Genomic DNA, 22456 nt, shown 5'->3' on the forward strand with positions numbered 1-22456 from the left:
TTGGAATATGAGAACCATCACTTGGTATAAAATAACTTATTCCATTCACATGTGATAGGAATGGAATAAGTCTTGGACTTGTAAAGGCGAGTAGGAAGTAACACCTAATAGCTTAATTTTTTTGGTCGAGCACAATACCCCGTCATGGAAAATTAGACCTAGTAACTTTGTTGGTAACGGTCATGTTAGTGAACCTGAAACTTGCAGATGGTTAGAGAAATAGCTCCTAGTCAAGAAATATAGACATCGTGGAGCAACCGAAAGCACGAACGGTGCAGGTGAGGGTCAACCATAGTCAGTCCATTGAAAACAACCACTGTTCAATGCCAGTATTTCATTCCTGTTGTAGATATAAGCATCTCACCATGAACCAATTCTTTTTTATGATGAGAATAAAAAATGAAAAAATTGCAATCAAGCAAGTACTAAGTTTCACAGTCTCACACTCGGAAGCACTTAACATGCAAAACAAACTTAACCATCCACATGAAAATGCCCAAAATTATGTTCCTTTCATTCATCGTCCAGTCAAATACGCCTAACACAAAATCATAGGCACCCTTTTTTCTGTTCCACACTAAAAATCAGAATATCCTAGGTTGAATTCAGAAACTATGATTTGAACATAGAACTTGAAAGCATATATATATATATGTGTGTGTGTGTGTGTGTGTGTGCAACTTGTACAAGTGGTGACCCTGGTCCAGAAACTCCAAGTGGCTGGTGGGGCTATGCAGACTTAGAAACCAATGAAACAAAGAAAAAAAGAATTCAGAGCCCCAGTTTTAAGTCTTCATGATCACGGTGGACTTATGATGGAAAGCAATATCATGAACAAGCAAGTCTTGCAATTTTGTCGTCTCCGGGTTGAGATTACCCGTTTCAAAGTTAGCTCGATGCTTGAATATATCACCATGAGTCAAAGCTGTAATATCAATTTGCAAAACTAAACACCCTTCAACAGAATTATTGCGAATCCGAAAATAAACCTAAAATCACCATCAGTCCGCATCTCTGATAACTGCAGATCCCGCAATCACTTCATAGTTCCTCCTGTCAATAGTCATAAATGCAGTAAAAAAATGAGCACTAATTACTGCTAATAAAGTAAAATGAACACTAAATACCGACCCATAGATGCGCCGGTGAGAGGAAAGAGATTGTTTTGCATAGAAGATAAAGACACAGGTTGACCGAAACTAACATGGAATGAAGTAATAAAAAAATGATTTTTAAAAATTAAATCTAGTAGGAGAAATTACTTATGATAAAAGAGAATCTATGCGGCCGACCCCGTATAAAGCCAAGGATGATGATGATGATGATGACAACGACGACGACGACGACGACAGTGATAAAACAACTAGCTTAATCTAAACAGAGTTGTGAATTAACAACTCAACCACAATCATGTCCAAGTTTTGACATTCTACTTTGCTATCGCTTTTCTTAAAGGGATGTCTATGGGGTCCAAGGAATACTAATGGATGTAACTTTTGATGGACTTCAAACTCACGCTCTCAGTGGTAGAATGTAGACTAATTTGGCTATATCAACTTGTTTAAACTGACAAAGAAAAGAATATAATCCTAAAGAAAGTAGAAAAAATTTATTTTAAGTACTTATAGTGAGATTTCTGCTTACGATACTTGTCCTATATCTATCATCTGTATGACTTTTGAGTTAAACACATGACTCACAAGGGAACTAAGCAACGAAACTGCAAACCCCACTAAGATTCCATGGTCGGTGTATTGGTGAAATGAGCGTGCCAATCTAACCTTTTCCTTGATCACCGTCTACGGAACTCGTGCTGTCAATCGCTAAACGAATATCTGATCATTTTAAACATGCTCTAGTCCTATCGTTTACCAAATGGAAAATAAAAGGTCCACTATTACAGAAAGAGCCAAACCAGAAGCAACTTGCTTGAGATCTGATAAAAACTAGAACATCCATGTTGAAGCCAACGGCTCAAAGTAAAGACAAATCAAACTTAAAATTCAACGTTTCAATTCAAAACAAATACTATTGACCTTTGAACAAGACAAATTGCAATAGCCATCGCCATCGCCGCCGCCTCCGAGAAGAAATTAAAAGATAAAAATACAAAATAAAATAAGACCAAAGTCTAGTAATTTTGTCCTTACCTTGGTCTTCTCCAAGTCATTCCACAAACTAACTTCACATGATACAGTTACTGCTCTGAACATTCACTTTGAAAATATAGTTCTTCTCAAATGATTTTTCAAATTTAACATCATTGATGAAGTCCACATAATAAGTACAAGGACAAATCACTTCAACAATAAACCATACAACTTTAGTATGTGCCACATAATGCAATACAATGACCCCAAAGAAGAAGAAGGAAAAAAGAAAAAAGTATCAATTCAGAAGGTCTGCACCAAAGGCCCAGTGGGAGAAAAGGGCCGCAAGGCCCATTAATGCACGATCTATTCATTAGATTCTGGCTTTGAGGAATTGCAGCAGCAGGACTTTTAAGATGATTAGCATGCATCTAATATTAGACTATGCATACAGCACCAACATGCCTTTTATAATTAACAAATCAGAGAAGGCAACTATAAGCGAAGGGCCGATGCCCAGTGATATCTCCTTTACCTTTGAAAATGAAGGTTGAGAGTTCGAGTCCCCATTGGGGAAAAGTGGGTGAGTTATTTGCCAGGAAAAAAAAGAATCATATACATACTTTTGTTGCATATTGCATTTCTAAGCCCTTGGAAAGAATATTAACTCTAATACAAAAACACTACTGGCAAATTCAGACACGTAATACCAAGTTAAAAGCTCATAGAAGAAGCAGCTATACAACATAACAGCCTAGCTAAACTATATCATGCTCAAGTTGGAACTTACACCCATCGCTTGAAGACTTCAACAAATATATCTATTTTCATTCTGCAGCAAAAAGATGCTCAGAAAAGCTGATCTCATGCTCCTGCTTGCACAAGGGGATTCTCAACTAAAAGCAACATTCCTTAGATTTTTAAACAAAGCACTTAATTCCACAAGTCATGCACTCATAGTCAATTTTTGCAGTAGACATACAACCTCGGCCTTCTGGTGTCAGCATTGTGATCCGCTCTTAATGTGTTACCCTGTTTTGCCAGAAACAAAGGTTTGTCATAACGAACAAAAGATTTTCACAGCAATGTCGTATTTGGACATCACCGCAGAAATGGTAACAATATGTTGTGCTCCAAATCATATTTAAAGATTTGAATCATATCTGTTGTCAAGAGTCTACCCGTTACAACTAAGAGGATTGTTGGGACTAACTAGTATACGATTTCAAAAGACAACAGTTGCTCCAATTGTTCATAATATGAAAATGAATGACGAATCATGAAATCAAATAATGTTATACTAGCATATTACATACTAATTAATAAATAAGTAGGACTCTCATAAACTCAAGTAAAATGACATTTGCTCCTTTTTTTCAAGGGTTGAGGGACTGCAGCACCAATCAACTGGGTTGGCACCTAAATACTTTAAATATTTGTATAAAATCACATTTGCTTCTTTTTCCAAGGGTTGAGGGACTGCAGCACCAATCAACTAGGTTGACACCTAAATACTTTAATATTTGTGCTACTCCACCCTAAAAATCGTAGATGAAACCCAAAAGGATAAAAAAAATAAAAAATGTGTTTGTACGTATACGATTTGCAAATAAGATTAGCTTCATTCTTTAGGTGAGCTATCCTCCATGCCTGATGATTTTTATAGGTAGATGTATAGTTGGCAAATGCTGGAGTAGATTTTCTTCAGAAAGTGTAGAATCAATTGCTTGCTTGAGGAATTTGGGTCTTGGGGATGACAGGAGGCTATTATAGCAGATTGATGAATTGTCCCCTTATGCAATACAATGATCATAAGGGGAGTTGTTAGAAAATTACGGTCCATAGCAGCAGGGACAAGATATTTGGGTCACTGTGCTCTGCGCCAAAATTTCAATTTTATTACAACTTTCATCTTTTTCAAGCAAAGGTCGATCAAGATAATATTCAGTTGCTACAAGCTATGACCAAAAGCACTAGATGATGTTAATCTTCTATTTGCAAATAATTTGCCAAGTTCGATGTCCAGCTTGATACGAAGTTGGAGCATACAATGCAGATGCCTTATCTTGCCATACAATATATTTGTTAAATTCATATAATTAATGCAGATGTAGTGGTAAACTGCTTGATCTGTCAACTGTGAGAGTGCGGGTTTGAATATTAAGCATCCACTTGTGCAGAAAAGCCTAATGTTATATATGTATCCAGTCTGTCCCTCCCAACATGCCCGATTAACAGGGACCACACTGGATAAAAACACTTATTCATAAAAATTATGTTCTAAGATTTTATTGAATATAAGGTTTCAACTAATTACTGCAAACCAAATTCTAATAAGTTTTGGGGGTAAATGCATAGACCCCCTGAACTACTTTTTGGCAGATTACTCCTTTGAACTATCAATTGGGCAAAAAATAAAATAAAAAATATTCAACTATTGAAAAGATTTTAAAGAATAATGGTTCCGCTAACAATTTTAATAAAAGTACTGAAATGCCCTTGAATGAAAAAAAAAAAATTGCAAAAGACCTTATCCCCTTGAAACATTAATTTGGCAAAAAATAACCCAAAACTATAAATAAATAAAAAAATGCAATCACTTCCACACTTCTGTTTGTTTTGAAAGAAGAACGGTTTTTACTAAAAATGACTAAAAAGGAGTTGACGGCTAACAAATTTATTTAATAGAACTCTGGAGGAAGGCATGATGCCCAATGAGTGGACAAAAAGTACTATAGTCCTAATGGGGAAATATGTCTTATTTATAATTTTACCTAATATTAACCACTTTTTAAATTTTAACTAAATTACCAAAATCTAAAATTCAAATTAAAACCAAATATAAAATCTCACTCAACCCATCATGCTAATCATCATACCAATCAAACATTAATAATTAAAGTCTAAAGAAGTAAAAAGCATGGAAAAGGACACCAAGATTTTTTACTTGAAAAAGCAAAACGAAAAAAACCACGAGACCTAGTCCTAATCCTGGCAGGAACAATAGCATTAAAAGCCCCATTATATATATATATATAGATATACCAACGCAACTGATCAAAAGTACATAAATATATATAGATATACAAAAGCATCAGAAAATTTAAACCATGGTGAAATGTTCAATAATACTTGAAACCACGTTCTTGCATAAAAAAGTTTTAGAGAAGCACAGGTACCAAATTGTAAGACATCAAATTGATATGTTTTGATCGTAGAATCCATGTCATCATAGTGAATTCCAACAGCAATGTTCATCAACATTTACTGCAGTATTTACAACTTTCCTATCAAACTTAAACAGGTTAAACCTTTCAAGAGTTTTGAAACCATTACACCATTCTGAAGCCAAAACACCTTGTGAATTAACAAATCTAGTCACATGTCAGTTCAATTGCAATTAAAGTTGGTAATGATCAAGGAAACAGCAAACCGATAGCTGTCAGTAAACAATTTTCTTGCTACACTATTGATACAAATTATTACTATTATTATTATTATTATTACATTTTTGCCAACAACAGTTAAACAGTTGAACAAAAATAGTCACCAACCAGTACTTTATAAATTTTTACCCCTATCATATATATAATATATTCTGAGCACCTAATCTCATTTGATTTCACAGCAAAGAATACTTTTTACATTGGTACAGTGATTGGGAAGGTAGGCGAAAAGAGTATATTTGAACTCATTGCTATGAAACCTAATATATATATACATAAATTATACACATCATATGAATCTCAATTATGCACTTCCTCCTAAGTGCAATAAAATACCTTGAACAACAAGTTCAATGAAATTTATATCATCAATAAGACAAAACAATAATTTCTATGGATAGGCTAATGAAAGACACTATAACTTTCTACAAGAAGTTTGCATGTACCTTCAAGATAATTCCAAAAATATCATCTGAAACAAGAGGAGCCTTCTGCCCAGACTTCTTATCATAATGGTTGTACATGACCTCATTCCTGCATCAACCATCCATGCAAACACATTTTTTTTTTCAACATATATTCATCAAATCAAAAACAAGATTAAGTGAAATTCAATTACACGATATAAGCAAGTAAATCAACTAATTCGCCAAATTTATTGATTATTTGATACCCATAATTAAAGTAAAATTTTTACTTTTATTTTTTGGGTAAGAAATTTTATTATAAAAAGAAAAAGAAATAATATAAAGCTTCTCCGGATTTAGAGAATCTAAAACCAGAGAAAGAAAAGCCTAAAAGGCACACACACCCTGAGAGAATAAAAGGCTAGTCCAGCGCACCAGGTTCCCACCACTTTGCAGTCTGGAGAGAGTTCGATGTACGCCGCCATTACGCTGTTACTTGTTTCAACCCGAAACCTGCCGCCATTACGCTGTTACTTGTTTCAACCCGAAACCTCCAGCCCTCCAAGTCACAATGGAGCAATCTTAGCTTTGTGCCAAGGGCCCCCTCACCCTGAGAGAATAAGGAAAACTACAAAATCAAACCAAACACAACACAGACTAGTCTAATTGCATATTAAAACTTCTGGAGTGTGATCACAAAAAATCAAACCAAACACAGACAGTTCAAATTCAACTGACCCAGATAGGGAATTCAAGTGGGCATTCATGCCAATGCGCTGTCTAGCTTTGTGGTCCTGGCAGTGCCGCAGACGCCAATTCCCGGAGTTGGCCGGTGATGACACCTTTTGTAGACATCAGCATAGACCTTCTGGGCCACAAGCACCGGACCACAGTGCTCCATTGCTGCCGGTAACTCAGCTACATTTTGTTCCTCCAACAGAAACCATTAGAGGAAAGTTTCAGTGAGTGGGACATTTCGTCGAATGGCTCGGACGCAAATGGGTTGATGCAATTTTGTAGTTATATACACAGGTGATCATATTTAATGAGGTAGTGTGTGTGTGTATATATATATATGAATATATACAGGGGTTGAGTGAGTGAAGACGAGTGTCTGAGAAGGAAAAGCTATGATTTGATGTCAATGTTTTGAATATCAGTTTTGATTTGGTATTAGAAGTTCACTCGCTAACAAAGGGTCATCGAAATATCGAGTTCGGGGTGGTCGGGGTTTGCATACAAAGGTCGGTACTCACTCGAACCATGATCGTTGATCTTCAATGCCGTAGATAGGTCCAATCAATAAAACATTGGCGTGGTAAGTTTTACTTTATTGGAAAAAATTAGTTGTTGATTAGTAGGACCGCCAGCGATGTGCTTAGTGTTCGCCTTTCTACATTGTCAAGTAAAAAAAAAAATTTAAAAAATAAATAACCAGGTGTGGAGGAAAATACTTCTCCGCCAATAAAAAGACAACACATCATCATTTGAGGGTTCACTGTAAATACAAAGATCATTCAACTCTCAAACTGAGCCTTGACAAACGGTTTGGATCAACCCAACTGGGTATAACGGGCTAAATACATTAAAAAGACCCGAAACAATAGAGTTTCAGGCCCAGACTACTGAATCCATTTTTAATAGTAATTTTATTAGAAGAAAGATTGTAATTTAAGGAAAACAAATCATGTAAATTCTTACGATAAGGATAGTATATTATGATTGAGATTCTAAAGGGACAAGCAATACTAGTCCTAAGGACTCAATTATCTATGAATTATTTATAAATATAGGTCAAGACCTCGAATAAAGAGAGATAATTTTTGCTTAATAACTTTTAGCCTTAATTTTAATAGTTCTCTCATTATTTTAGTTGTGGTTCAGTTGTGTTTTTTTAGTGTTGCGCACGTTAGGATTGGCAAAGAAATTGAAATTTATAAAAATATTATTAAAAAAATTCATTAAAATACTTGTCTCTCTTTTCTTTCCTTAAACATGATTAATATTATTTCTTTTTCTTTCTTTTTATTAATCAACAGATTCAACACAATATATATGGTTAATCTGTGTTTTCTCACTTCCTACCTTTTCTTTCTTTCCTAATTAATTATATATTCTTCTTCTTTTTTTGCCTTTTCTTTTTTACCAAACATAGCCTAACTACCATTACTAAGAAGTCTAAAGTTATTACCCTATGTATTTCGAGAGATTCAAACCCCTTACATTTCACATTGAAAGAAAAGAAAATACTGAGTGTTACGCATATTATTTTTTCTTTAGAGATTTTTAATCATGATCATATAAATTGTAATTAAATAAGACCTAATTTAACTTACTTTAAATTATATTTTTAAATGAACCCAATTCCTAAAATCAAACTGAACCAAAAAAAAATTATATGATTTGGATTTTTTCGATTTAAACCATACTACTAAATATTAATTAGTTCAATTTTTAAAAAATAAAAAAGAAGAAGTTAGAATTAGTTTGATTCTGCTTTAATCTCTAAACAGTTAAAAGGCATTTTCTCTCCGGATTGAGATTCCGAGTTGACTCATTTCAGACTTGAAAATGTTTTGTCGGCGATTGCGAAGCCAAAAGTCCTTACAACTCACAAGTCTGCAACGATAAATCCTCTATTCTTCTCTATCTCTCCGCAAAATCTCTCTCTCTCTCTCTCTCTCTCACACACACACACACACAAACTGGACACTGAAATGGCAGAAAATAAAGAATCCACGTCGTCGAGTGCACTGGGTCAAGGTGCCCCTGTTGAAGATGCCGAAGATCATGCCAAGTCTCCTCCTAATTCCCCCAATTCTTCCACTCGTAAGGTCAAATCTCTCTCTCTCTCTCTCTGTATATATATATATATAATATGAAATGGTCATACATTAGTTGATATATGTTTCCCCTATATATGTTCATTCCACTGTAAAACCCCAAGACTCATGGATCTGCTTTGGTTTCCAATCATCGTTTAGCAACAACGATTCACCTTGTGCTATTGGATTTCCAATAAAATGTTATGTGAGATGATTGATTTCACGCAATTTTACTCTTAGATGTTAGTATTGAATTTAGTTACTTCTAATTGTTCACGAAGAACGACATGGTGGTCAATTATCTTTGAATTAATGGAGTAATTGAATGCACAAACGCAGGAAATATTAATTTAAATGCTAACATTTGGAAGCTTTTAGCATAACTACAGTTTATGTATTAATGTAAAGTTAGATGTGCTTAGGTTGCACAATGCTAGGTTTTGTTTAGGTGTGCCATTGCGCAAAAGAATAAGTTGGATTTTTGCGGGCACTGTGAGAGGTTACAGATAATAAATCAATGAACTGGATGTGATTGTTCCTAAATGAAGTTACAAATTATTTAGGGTGTGTTTGGATAATTGGATGTGCCCTAGAATTTGTTGGGCCCCTTTGGAATTTCTACGGCATTTGAGATGAAGTTTAATAACCTATAATAGGCCATTAAGACAATCTGGATACCCATAAAAAATATATATAAATTAAAAAAGGGGAAATTTGGATACATTGTCATATATCTAGTATGTGATCACTTTTAGGTTTCTTTCAGCCACTAATTTTAGCAAATGAAACTGATCCCATTTTATCCAATACTCATTATATACCTTGAAATGTTATGTAAATGTCAATGGGATCAATCTTTTTTATGGTATAACAATACCACACTTGGTAATAGCCATTCAATGGATGCACAACTACTGAAGGTGATGATACTAATAGTTAGATAATGTGAATCAGTTAGTTGCAGTAAGGCTTGGACGGCAATGGTGACTCCCCCTCTCTCGTGTGTGTAAGAAGAGCGCATGCATGTTTTTAGAAAATTAAGGAAAAAGATTCATTCATGCGTGTGCGCACCTGTTTTTCACCCAAAAGAGAAATGAATTGTGATGTCTGACAGCATGACATTTAATTTGAGGAGTATATAGAACGGTGTAATGCTAATAAGTATTCCTATTTTTGGTAGATCAATGAAGAAAAGTAAGGGATGATCTAAAAGTAATGAAAACCACCAAATATTATTGCATATGAGGGAATGCAATACAGAAGGGCTCTGTTCAATTTAGATTGATTTTGGAGTTTGTACAACCAAGTGCCAACATAAATATAAAATTTTCTGTCATCTTTCAATATTATAATATAAGTATTTATAATATTAGTTCAGGTCTGTTGTGTTTTTTATCTTAGTTGACCAACTACTGGTATCCCACTTCTCCCATAACTATTAAAGAACCATCTGGGTTCTTGCTATCAGGTTCTCTCTCTCTCTCTCTCTCTCTCTCTCTCTCTCTCTCTCTCTAGGCTTCTCTCCACTAACTTTTACATTATAATTTATGCTCTTTTTATCTATCTATTTTTATTTGCTTTATTTTCGGTTTTACATGCGGTAATTATTGTATTTTTTGGCTGATTTTCATTTTGATTATATATTCAATGAAGCATGGTTCGTTTAAGGAGAGTTTTAGAGTAAAGTTGCTATTTTGCATATGGGCATGCATACAATAGCAGCACTCACGAGACAAATCCACGGTTTATGAATTGAATGAATCATTCTCTGTTCTTACATGCATCATACTTGACATATAATTCATGGTATGGCTAGCAATTTCATTCATTATGAGCTGTCCGTGTGTAAATGAAAAACTTTATACTTACAATACACTTTATATGCATACATTGACAATAACTTGTGATACTAATTTATTGGGTACTTCGTTCGTAGTTATTGTCCTTGTATATCTCTTTCCTTTTTTTGCCCCCATGTCCCCATATATGACATAAAAAACTTCGATGCATTTCTCATCATATTGACTCTAGCATTTGGTCAGGCTTGCTATGCAGTTCTTCAAAGTTGGGTTTCAAAGAAGTTTATGACTGGATGGTAACAAGATTAGCCATTGCATTTTGAATATTTCTTTATTTATTTCCTTTTTTCTTGTCATTTTTTCCTCTTTTAATTTTGAATTCAAACTGTCATTGTAGTGTGGTTCTCTTTCCTGTGGCTGTTACATTTTTTATCACGTGGTGGTTTATTCAGTTTTTTGATGGCTTCTTCAGTCCCATTTATGACAGGCTCGGCATTGACATATTTGGTAAGTCATCAAAGCCATGTCCCATAAATTAGGTGAACTTTTACTTTACCAATCGGATAGCTACTGATCGAGTCACTACAGTTCCCATAAAAACAATCAATCCACTAACTTGATTGATCGAATTGCTATTGTTTCAACTCCATACTCACCAAAAAAAAAGAAATTATCTTATTTTTAAGGATCCTTTAAGTCATGTGTAGGTCTAATTAGTCTACCCATCAGTTAACCTAAATCTTATGGCATCTATGTGCTACATACTACAGTGACTATGAAAATCTAATTAGTCTAATCGAGCTTTGTGCAATCACATTATGATTTTTGGCAGTCCTACTACTCTTGGGGTTATCCAGAGGCATCAAGCTAGTGGTCAAAAAAAACAAATTATATATATATAAATATAGTGCCTTATCCACTGCTGAGATTAACAACCCTTTTATCCTTTGAATTTGTTTATCAGTGTTTTTGAGTGGATATCTTGTATTGTAATTTGGGTGGTGCTCTATCTGAAAGGCAGTCAGTTCTTCATCTCAAATTCACATGGTATATTTGGCGCCGGGCTTTAAATAAATAAATAAATAAAATTACATACACTGGTCCAGGGGAAATGCACTTCTAACTTTGCTTTATTATGTAGTATGAACTTATTTTCATTCTTCGCGGCTTGGTTTTCTTGGGGTCTATGTACGCCTCGTGTGTTTATTTATGGATTCATCAAAATATATTCGAGTGATTACTTGGGGTCTATGTAGGCCTCAAGTGATTACTTACCAGATACTTTCTTTGATTTCTTCTCTTTTCTATTTCTCTCTTCTTCTTTTTTTGGTTCCTGATACAGGCCTCGGATTCATTACGTCAATAATTTTCATATTCTTTGTCGGTATATTTGCTTCGTCATGGGTGGGTGCCACCATTTTCTGGCTTGGAGAATGGTTTATTAAGCGAATGCCCTTTGTAAAGCACTTATACTCAGCCTCCAAACAAATTAGTGCTGCCATTTCTCCAGGTAATGCCCAGTGTTCTGTTTTCTTATTCAGTTGTTACCTAACTCTTAGTTGTTTGATGGGATTTAGAGAAGGGACACAGTTGCATCAGATCGTTTTATGGTTTTTATGTTCCATTATTATAGCCATGGTTTCACTTATGAAAAATGATGTTCTAAGATAAATGATTAAAGTTGTACTTTCTGTTAATATTTGTACTATGTAAATAGTGATGTTTTAGTTATCATGATTTTTTTTTTTTTTTCCTGAATATTATCATGAGATAATAAAACTAAAGCCACCAGAAGAGACAAGGTTTGCTGCTTCTGATCTAGACATTTTGTGTATCATCATGGTTCCGTATCTTCTGTGTGATACCAGCCCCTGAAATTTAAAGAATCTTTTAATTGATATAGAAGCGTGCACCTGCTGAACTTTTTTTTTAGCTATTCAATTTATAATTCATTGGAGCGTATTCGTCAAGAGGCAAGTTCATTGGTTGATAGTGTGATCTATGGAGGAGGACTTGGTCCAATTCTTTCTTTATCCAATAACTCACTCACTATTAACATGGTTTTTTTTTTGTCTGTTCTACTTGTTCTTGCCAATTCATTTTTCCAGCTTAACATTCTCATCTGATATATATTTGTTTAATGAGTGGTGTTAGTTTTCTTTGACTAAATTAAAGTTTCCATTTAAATGTTGAGTGACAGTTTGCATTTTAACAAGAGAGGTCAATCTTTAACAATGGGGAAGTGGCTATTGATAAAAACAGATGTTTTTCTTATTTGAGGAGACACTAGGAAGTAAAGAGTGTCTGATTCATTGGCATGGTTAGATGATCAATGTGTATTCATAAGCATGTGAAGTGTGGCGGTCAGATGATTTATACATATTGAATCTGTCCTGGCACTTGTTGGAGTTGCTTTCGGGTGTTGATCTTCCAATGAACCTCCAGTTGGTTGATTAATCCTTTTTTTAGAAAACCACACAGGAAAATTATTTTTCCTAAACACTGGAACCTTAAGATTTTGGGTACCGGAGTCCTTAAAAATCTGAGAAGGAATATCACTGAACTGAACAAAAGAAATTGGTCAGAAGCATGGATATGGGACAGGACATAGATACAAATTACAATGTAAGTAGGATGCAGACACGTTGAAGACATGGCAACAAAGTATATGTTTTTATATAAAAATCCTATTATATGTAGCAAATAAATATTCTATGATAATAACCTGAAATTTTTAATTTATGGTCATATAATCATAATCACCCTTTCACATAGACAGAGATAACAAGGACTGATATATTTTTATGCATACGTTTGTGCCTGTTATGTAATATTTAAGGTGGTCAGGATATTGACACATGTCCAAGAAGTGCCGACCATTTGTAAATTATGAACACGTCTACGATGTGTCAGGCATGTGTCCAGAGTGTCTGAGAAGTGTCCAACACGGACCTGGCTCCTTATCAGAAGTGTCAATGCTTCTTAGTTTCTTGAAATTTGGGTCTAGTTGGTGTTTCCTAAGACCTAAGCCATCATGGGAGCATTTTGGTGGTGACACTCATGAAAGTGGTGGTTTTCTAATGAGGATGCGGTCATTCTTTGGGCTAGTTGTTTTTCAGAGTTTCCTTGGTTGAAGGGAAGAGCTGAATGTTGTTTGGAAGGTGTGAAAGGGGTGAAATTTAGTTATATGCTATTGCTCTCCTGATTCTCACTTATCCACCTTTTATTTTGTATACTTCCTCATTTTGACAGGTTAGATTTGAAAATTTCTCCATAAATTACTCAGGTAAAGGATCTTAGTTTTTATTACTATTATTTTATTTTCTTTCATAGTCATTATATACCCAACTTTGTTTTAAGTTATTTCTGAAGGGATTTTCTAACTAGGTATGTGATGTGAAATGATACGCTGAAATTGTTGAATTTATTTGAAATTCTTAAATTACAAATATTGTTCCTTGGTTGTGCTTGATTTAATTAAAATATCAAAATATCAAAAATCTCATAAGAATCCAGAACTTTATTTGATTTATACTTTTGAATTTTGAAAAGTCTTTTCTATGTGGCAATGGACTAGGTAATTAATCCCCTCTTTTTTTCTTACAGACACAAATACCACTGCTTTTAAAGAGGTTGCGATCATCCGTCATCCTCGTGTTGGTGAATATGCATTCGGTTTTATCACATCATCAGTTGTTCTTCAGGTACTTGCAGCTTCTTTTTCTGGATGACTGCTTTTACTTATTGGTGGAGCAAACGCCTTTTTGGGGTGGGGTCCAAAAGCGTGCTTACACAATTGGTCAGTGGATAATAGATCTTCATATCCCTCATGAACTCTGCACCTTCCCTTAACGAAGTAGCATGGAATGTCGTCTGAGCTGAATTGATGGTACTTCTAGATCCACCTGAGGGCTTCAAAATATTCTGTTTGTGAGATGGTGTTTTATTTCTTGATGGCAATTTAAGAGTTATTTAGCTTGGCAACTAGAGTTTGTTCCTTGGTGAGAAATTTAAGCAACAATACTTTGAACGAATTGGGAAAAAGGCTTTGTTGAGTTGAGTTCATACGTTGAATGAGAAAAGATATCAATCAGTGGAACTTTAGAAAGAACAAATAAAGAGACAATACATCTTTGATTCCACCAAATACCATGTATCACTGTTTCTACAATCCTATTTTGGAATTCAAGTTTAAGCTTGGAATTATAGGACCAATCAAGAAGATAACTAAATACTTCTCTCAAATCTTGCAAAGAACATTGATGCACTTGAAATGGTTATTTACTAACATTAGATTTCTGTGTAAAAACTTTTAATGTAGAAATTTGACGTCACTTGAATGATGATATTCTGCTGCTTAATTTGATTTTCAATTTGTTAATTGCAGAGAGATAATGGTGATGAAGAGTTATGCAGTGTTTATGTCCCAACAAATCATCTTTACATTGGGGACATATTTCTGGTTAATTCCGAAGAGATCATAAGACCAAATTTGTCTATTCGAGAGGCTATAGGTTGGTCTGTTCTTTTGACTACATCCACCCATTTCGTATTTATGTTTTTAGCCATGATGCTCTTTAAATAAGATGTGATTGCAACACTACTCTTGGATACATAAAAGAGCATTTAACATAATGCTATTGGATTTCCTTTCCAGGTTTTGAAATTGGATAGTCAGCTAAGTCAATTACTTTTACTTTTATGATATGTGTGACCCTTGTACTAGGGTTTCAGTATTTTAGATTGGGTTGATGATGCTAATGATAATCTTACTCATTCATAAGTCGCAAAGAAACTTTTCGTTTTATACCAAAATTCACATAATTTTTTATTGCATGCTTATGGAATTTATTGACATTTTTGCTTTCCTTGTATCCAGAGATCATTGTCTCTGTGGGTATGTCGATGCCACAGATGATTTCTCCTGTAGAAAGGGTTCCTCATCAAAACGATAGGATCCCTCTTAACAGAATGATTTGAAAGGGAATATCGTCCTTAAGACATGTAAGAATGTGATTCTGGAACCGCTATGTCTTGTATTTTTAAATGCATAGTCATAAACGTTTTGTTTTTAGTTTTATAATTCAAAAGGAGTTATTCGGTAATGTGGATGGTTAACATGGATGTTTTGTTCAGGTTTTCATGATTAGAGAATTACTTGTTCATAGAATGCACTTCTGGGAAGATGAAACCATGTTTGGTGGTGAGACGGAAATCTCATTATAGCAAATTTACTTTAGATACTACGTTGCTTGTGTTCCTTGTAGTTTTACTTCTGTCCCTGTGTAAAAAAAGTATGGAAATACTGGAGACTGTTTTCCTTTTAAATTTCATTTACCATTGTCATAACTCTCTCTCTCTCTCTCTCACACACACACACACAATGTTACAGATGGGTGAGCCACATTAGGGTTGTTCAGTGGAACCAAATACGAGAAAATAGATTATATTTAGCAGAAAATGTTTTACATAAAAATAAATGAAGGGAACTGTAAGTGTAATATATGTAACGTATATGCTTGTAATATATGTAATACAAATGTCATTATAATCAGTATCCCATTTCTCTTTCATGTCAAATAGTCAAATTGCAACTCCAAACTAAATATCCAATATGAGTTACCAACGCCATGCAGAGAGATCCAGAACCTTTGTGTTACAAATGCTTGTGCAAAGCTTTGTTTGGCTTTGCAAAGAAACTCCTAAACATATACATTTCTTTGTCCCACAAAATTAAGCTTGTAGTTCATCTTTGAAAATGCGTTCTGGATTTAATGGACTTCCAAACGGCTCCGTTGGACTTGAAAACATACACCTGCTGAAGTCGGGTGAATACTTGTTTTCGTTGGTTTCAAGTCTATTTAATATATTATATTACAAGAAACAGTTGAAGCAAGCGGCTGGAATAGCTCAGTTGGCTAGAGCGTGTGGCTGTTAACCACAAGGTCGAAGGTTCAAGCCCTTCTTCTAGCGGCTTTAAATTTCATTTTTCCTTTTTTTTTTTTAATGTCTTTTTTACGGTTTTTTCTTTTATTTACACAAGACTATAAATTAACTACTATATCATATGAATCAGATGATGATAGCTCATGTAGAATATTATTTTTTTAGGTTATATAGAACACTCTTTTCTTTATCTTTAAGGCCCAGTTTGGTTGGAGGTCATTGGAAGGAAAAGACAAAAAGAAAGGTAATGGAGGGAAATCAAATATTGCGTTTGGTATGAGTTTTTAAAGGAAAATAAAGGACATGAGGGATTCTGAGGGAAAAAAATTACATATGATGTGTTGGTTTTGTTACCTTTCCAAAAATGGAGGAAATGGAAGATAAAGCTAGCATTTTAATAAAATTTTATTAATACCAAATTTGTTCTTATTTTTATAAAAGACAAAATCTATGAAAAAGGGTATAATAATAAATTCATTATAATACTTTCCCAAACGTGATTAGTATCATAAGTGGTTAATTATACCATCTCTTTTCATTTCATTTCTTTTCTCTCCTCTCCTACCAAATCTTAATATCTTATCATTTCTTTTCTTTTTCATTGTACCAAACATAACCTAAATCTTCACGAGGACACCAAGAAAATCACAATATTAAAAATATCTCTACTTCATGATTATGCTTTTTGACTGTATGACCAAGGTGCAAGACCAGAAATTGCAGCACAAACCAAGTTGACAAGTTAAAGATACAATATCCTTTTCATGATGAAATTGCAGAAGAAAGAAAGAAAAAAAAAAAAAAACACTCCTTTTCAAGAAGTAAGAACTCGTTGATTATCGCTCATACCACAGTATGAAATTGTATAAACGTTCAAAATAATTTACCTGACAAATTTACATATGATAAACATCTATTACCAAAATACAAGACTACACACAGGATTTTTCTTCGTAATAAAAGAAAGGATAAAAGATATTAGCGCTTCCGTTCTGCTGTAGGGGGTAGCTTTTCTGACGGTCCACAAGGAAGTTTCTGTCCAGTTTCGCGCTCAATCTTCCACTTCAACTCTCGGAGTATTCGAATTTGACCCAGCTTCTCCGGGGACAGTTTATCCCAATAAATCCCTGTGGTCACAGAATTAAAATGGTTCATTCAACTGAACATCATTTTTCAGTTTTAATGAATAGCAAGCAGCATAGATCAGACAAGCTCATGCCTACTGCAACAATTAAGATTGCTCATGTCAAGTGTCAGTTTGTCTCGTAACGGGAGGATAAAACACCTGGCAAATTTATTTATTCAGCATTTTACAACAACCCACACTTCGACCCTTTCAGTTAAAAAGTTAAGAAGAGCTCCTCGGCTCGGTTTATAAGGCCATTTGATCATCCTACTGAAAGGAAGAATATGAAGCCAAACAAAATTTCATTCTCACTGACCTTGAGGTTTTGGGATGCCTGTGTTGGTAAAAATAACTTGAGTCGGAGTGCATATAATGTCAACTGGCACATCATGGATAAGCAGCTTCTCGACTGGAATATCATCTACCAGTTGTTGGTCGTGCACTGCAAGAGCAGTTCAAAAGTTACATTTGATGCAACCGAGAAAGAAATATCTCAAAGTTGCATTTGGATTAAAAGATTCAATATCGAGTTAGTTCAAAGTAGTTCAGTGATAATCAGTTGAAAAAGGTAGGGGATATAAACATATAGACGATGTCTTGCATATACATATGTGGAGTCCAATCACTCAACTCAAACATGATCTTCTCATCTACAATGACCCTTCTAACAGATAGTACTAGAGATCATAATTGGTAATATACTACTTGGTATAGTTTCTTGGGATATTGGACATCAAATTACTACAAAAAGGGATCCTAAAGTCTGAACTGCAGAATTGAGTTTGATACTGCAAATCCCATTTTCCTGCACTTATATGGCACAATTTTGCACCGGCATGTGTAAAATTAGTGTACAATGTAAATTCTTGTTGAAAAGATACAGGAACCTTTCAAAAGGAGGTGTGGAAAATCGGGAAAAAAGTCAAAGAAATAGAGCTTGCCAGATGTGACAACTGGAGTGGAGTCATCAATTGCACCCATGTACCGCAGCATCCCATATTCAAGTTCTGCAAACCCCTACACACATTGTTCAGAAAGAAAATAACTTCCCAGAAACCCTGAGTTTAATGGTGTCAAACTTCCATGAATTCATGAGCATCCACAGAGTTGAAATTCAAAATGCTATATAAGACCATCCAAAATGCTTCCATGAATTTCCAAAAAATGAAAAAATGAACCCTTTTTTTTTGTATGTGTGCGTGTAGGAAATTAATGTTATTGGATGTTCACCAAATTTCACCCTAAATACTAAGGGGGAAAGCAAAAGGCATATATGACATTCGGAGATATAAGAGCAAGTTTAAAAGGATTGAATAATAAAACAAAAAATAAAATAAAATTTGACCCAGACAGCATTGAATAATGCAACAAGAAAATGAGATTAAGAAAATGCTTATTTCATTATAATGAGTATAAGTCATAATATTAAAACCTAAACCTAACATTGTATTTAGAAAATCACAAGCAAAACCCAACCCTTTTAACCAACAGGCCAGTGGCTAAGTAGTACCAAGCCCTACTTCCCAAAGGGAGGTCAGGGGTTCGAGCCTCCGTGGAAGCATGTGTGTGTGAGTACCAACTAAGGAAAAAAACCAAGCCCTTTTAACACAATAGGTTGATTAGCTCACAAACCAGGAAACAGGCACAAAATGGCTGTTCTTTTGAATAAATGAGTCTTTAGCAGAATTTGCAAATTGAAATGAGATCTGAAGCGCTTGAACATTAGACCACAACAAAATTTAATTATATTTGAATTTTGTACTGAATCTTTTAAGAATCACGCCTAAGATGTCTCTAAATATCAAAGATTCTAGAATCTTCTAAAGTATATGTGTGCGTGTGTGTATATATATATCATCGCAAGAAACTCACGAACACACTTTGCACCTATGGGGACTTGAACTCTTGACCTTCTACTTTGGACGGTAATGAAGTACCACTAGGCTACACTCTACAGCCTTTGGTAATCTTCTAAATCATATTCACTCCTTTAAATGTAAATGAGAAAAACTGGAATGCAACAAGCAATATGTTTTACCTCTCCCTTGCCAAGTCGAGCGCCTGTCTTTGGGTTAACAGCAACTGAACCGATGACAATTAGATCTACCTTGATCTTTTCATCCAATCCAATTGGCCTTCCATATTTGGCGGCCCCTACAGAGGTGCATGCCTCTTTGATTGTACTAGGAGTTAACATAGATGATTCAAGAACAGAGAAAAACCCCATCCTTAGACGGGGCTGAGGAGTTAATAGCTTCTTTCCATCTGCATACACATTAAAATCTCAAATAGTAAATGAAGCCATATGAAGACAGAAAAGAAAAGTTGTTACAATGTCATAGCGCTTAGGGCATATCTGATATAACCACAGAAAATAGATACATCATCATCATCATCCTTGCCTTAATCCCATAAGAATGGAGTCGGTCACATGAATTCTCTTTTTCCGTTCTATTCTATTACAAGCCATTTCTCCTCTAATATGTAACTTTTAAAAATCATTTCTAATGATTTCATCCCACGTTAATTTTGGGGGCCCTCTCTGCCTCCTACCCTCTACGCAAATTAACCTTCCTCTTCTCACCCGAGCATCTATAGATCTTCTATGTATATGTCTATACCCCTAAGTCTACCCTCTCCAATCTTATCACTATAGGAAGTGATACATGAATTCTGTAAAAACAATAAAACATGCGGGTTCAATATTCACCGGCAAAACTCATCATTCTTGGTACCTCAGTTCAACTCTATTTGACACAGCAGTAAAAAACTCAAATTTCCGAGTCTAGTCAATTATGAAGAGTCCATTTCAACTATTCGTTTTCATATCCCTTCTTTTGCTCACCATTTGTCATGTTGACATGAGTGAACCTCTATCGTTCCACAGCTCTAATAGAAATCTCTTTAACAATGGATAAATTGACAACTATAGAAACCCCATGGGATCTAAAGTTTATTACCACATTAAATTGTGTCTGAATAAAAATATAACCTTTTTATAGGTAATTTTTATTGTCTTACATTCCAAATAACTAGTTCCAAGCCTGTTTAAAGACGGTTCAACTGGTATTTTTTTGCAACTCTCAGTATATTGTGTATATATGAATATCTACACAAACATGTAGCTTATACACACACACAGTTGCTATTCAGAAATTGAGATGGGAATTCAAGTTCCGCCAAGTAATTGAGATATTGAGAATGAGCTTAAACACACACACACATCTTTGTGTGCGTGTGTTTAATTGTATATTTATAGGTAGTATGTGTGTGGTAATATAAATAAATAATATAATAATTGAAAAACTGACCATTGAGCGTGAGGAACCTGACTTGCTTCTGCGGCGAATCCGGATTCACCTTCACACATTTCGCCATTCGGAACACCTCCAACCCACTTAACTGTCAAAACATTCCCTAGAAAATAAGCCCAATTTTCATTCCAAACAAACAGAACCCAGAATACTCCAAATCAAATGAAGAAAGGCAGAGAAACAGAGAATCACTGTACTTTATCAGCAGCCATTGACGCGCCAAGAAAATTGGGGATCCGGTGGTGAACGGGCCGAGGGAATTGGGCTATGTTCTGCGCCTCCATCAAGTCCCAAACCCCCTTTCGGATCACCCATTTCCACGCTTTCGGGTCGTCCTCGTCGCCGACCTCTTTCTCCGAAGTCTCTGCCATCGATTCTCGTGCCTTGGCGTCGAGTCTGAACCGCTCGGCCTCGTAAGCCGACTCGTCGAATACGACGCCGTCTCTGGTGCTCCCACTCTCCACCTTGACTGTCTTCTGAGAATTCTTCGGGCTGCAGTTGTTGTTGCTGTACGTACTTGGATTTCTAGAGAGAGAAAATGAGGAGAGAGAAAAGGGTTTGTTGTGGATTTTGGTAATGGGGGAGTGTTTTGCTACTGCAAATGCTGTTGAAATTCGAATTGCACTCGCGTCCATGGACACAAACTCAATTTTCGGATTTATATACAACGTTCGAGCTTCAAGTAAGTGTGTCGATTTTGCTTATGTAATAAGAGAGAGTGGTGAGATAATAAGACACGTGTTCATGTACTCGTGTTTATCTAAATTTGTACAAAAGTATAAAAAATTTAGGTACATTTATAATCAGTTTATATATGTACAGATATAGACATAATATAAAGTAATTGGTCAGATAGAGAAATTTGTCTGACAAATTTTTATCTCTTTAAAAAATAATAATACAGACAAAATCTCAATATAAAAGGTGAAATTATATAATTAATTAGTAACTCGTATGAATAATTATAATTCGAAATATTTAGTTAAGAGCCAAATAGCTTGTAACTTCTTAATAAATTTTAAAAATAAAGATTAGAACACAAGAGTTTATAATTTTCATCTAAATACTGCTACTTACCTAGAAATGCAAAGTTTAGATAAATGTTGAAATTTAGATTTTTAAGTGATTAAACATAATTGTAAATCTTGTTAAGTTAACAGCATAAAATATTACAGTAAATTACAAAATTTGAAATATTAACCAACCTGCAAGCTCGTTATCATAATAGTTTGAAACAAACAAAAATCTAAAATAATTAAAATAATAAGTTAATTCAAAATTTATCATAGTTGAGTTCACATGAAATTCTCATAATCATAATAGTTTGAGAAAAAAAAAATTCGAACAAAAATAATTAAAAATTAAAGATAATAACTTGATTCAAAAAAAATCTGTCATAGTCATTTGACTTTCACGGAAAATATTTTCTTTTTTCAAGCAAAATATTCTTCTTTGTTTTTATTCTTTGGTGTTTGGCAAGTGTTTAGGTTAATGTTGAGATAG

At 34.6% G+C, this 22456-nt stretch overlaps 2 protein-coding genes, 1 long non-coding RNA gene and 1 other non-coding gene across 6 annotated transcripts; 2 read left to right on the plus strand and 2 right to left on the minus strand.

The window, feature by feature from the left end:
* Window positions 1-502: 502 nt before the first annotated feature.
* LOC132274307 (uncharacterized) lies at window positions 503-7466 on the minus strand. Of its 2 annotated transcripts, XR_009470378.1 has the most exons (5): window positions 6682-7466; window positions 6348-6553; window positions 5983-6070; window positions 2881-3122; window positions 503-1053 (listed from the first exon to the last, which is right to left on the minus strand). It is a non-coding gene; the product is annotated as an uncharacterized LOC132274307 (long non-coding RNA). The 2 variants fall into 2 exon arrangements; XR_009470377.1 differs by having other exon boundaries at window positions 503-3122.
* A 1020-nt stretch (window positions 7467-8486) lies between these two features.
* LOC132274308 (protein LIKE COV 2) lies at window positions 8487-15916 on the plus strand. The gene is made up of 8 exons (XM_059775563.1): window positions 8487-8777; window positions 10811-10863; window positions 10965-11074; window positions 11910-12077; window positions 14174-14271; window positions 14955-15081; window positions 15447-15571; window positions 15704-15916. The coding sequence occupies exons 1-7, from the start codon at window positions 8661-8663 to the stop codon at window positions 15545-15547; spliced, it is 774 nt and encodes a 257-aa protein (XP_059631546.1). The 5' UTR covers window positions 8487-8660; the 3' UTR covers window positions 15548-15571; window positions 15704-15916.
* A 550-nt stretch (window positions 15917-16466) lies between these two features.
* TRNAN-GUU (transfer RNA asparagine (anticodon GUU)) lies at window positions 16467-16540 on the plus strand. Its single transcript has one exon. It is a non-coding gene; the product is annotated as a tRNA-Asn (tRNA).
* A 690-nt stretch (window positions 16541-17230) lies between these two features.
* Window positions 17231-21642, minus strand: LOC132274309 (5-formyltetrahydrofolate cyclo-ligase-like protein COG0212). 2 transcript variants are annotated; one of them, XM_059775564.1, is made up of 6 exons: window positions 21151-21642; window positions 20951-21041; window positions 19678-19904; window positions 18527-18656; window positions 17956-18081; window positions 17231-17640 (listed from the first exon to the last, which is right to left on the minus strand). In XM_059775564.1, the coding sequence occupies exons 1-6, from the start codon at window positions 21586-21588 to the stop codon at window positions 17492-17494; spliced, it is 1161 nt and encodes a 386-aa protein (XP_059631547.1). In that variant the 5' UTR covers window positions 21589-21642; the 3' UTR covers window positions 17231-17491. The 2 variants fall into 2 exon arrangements, with proteins under 2 accessions (XP_059631547.1, XP_059631548.1); XM_059775565.1 differs by having other exon boundaries at window positions 18581-18656; window positions 21151-21641.
* Between the last annotated feature and the right edge of the window lie 814 nt (window positions 21643-22456).

Source organism: Cornus florida, unplaced genomic scaffold, assembly GCF_030987335.1.
Source record: "Cornus florida cultivar Cherokee Brave unplaced genomic scaffold, ASM3098733v1 CherokeeBrave_3.0.0_Hap2_Chr09, whole genome shotgun sequence".
NCBI lineage: Eukaryota > Viridiplantae > Streptophyta > Magnoliopsida > Cornales > Cornaceae > Cornus > Cornus florida.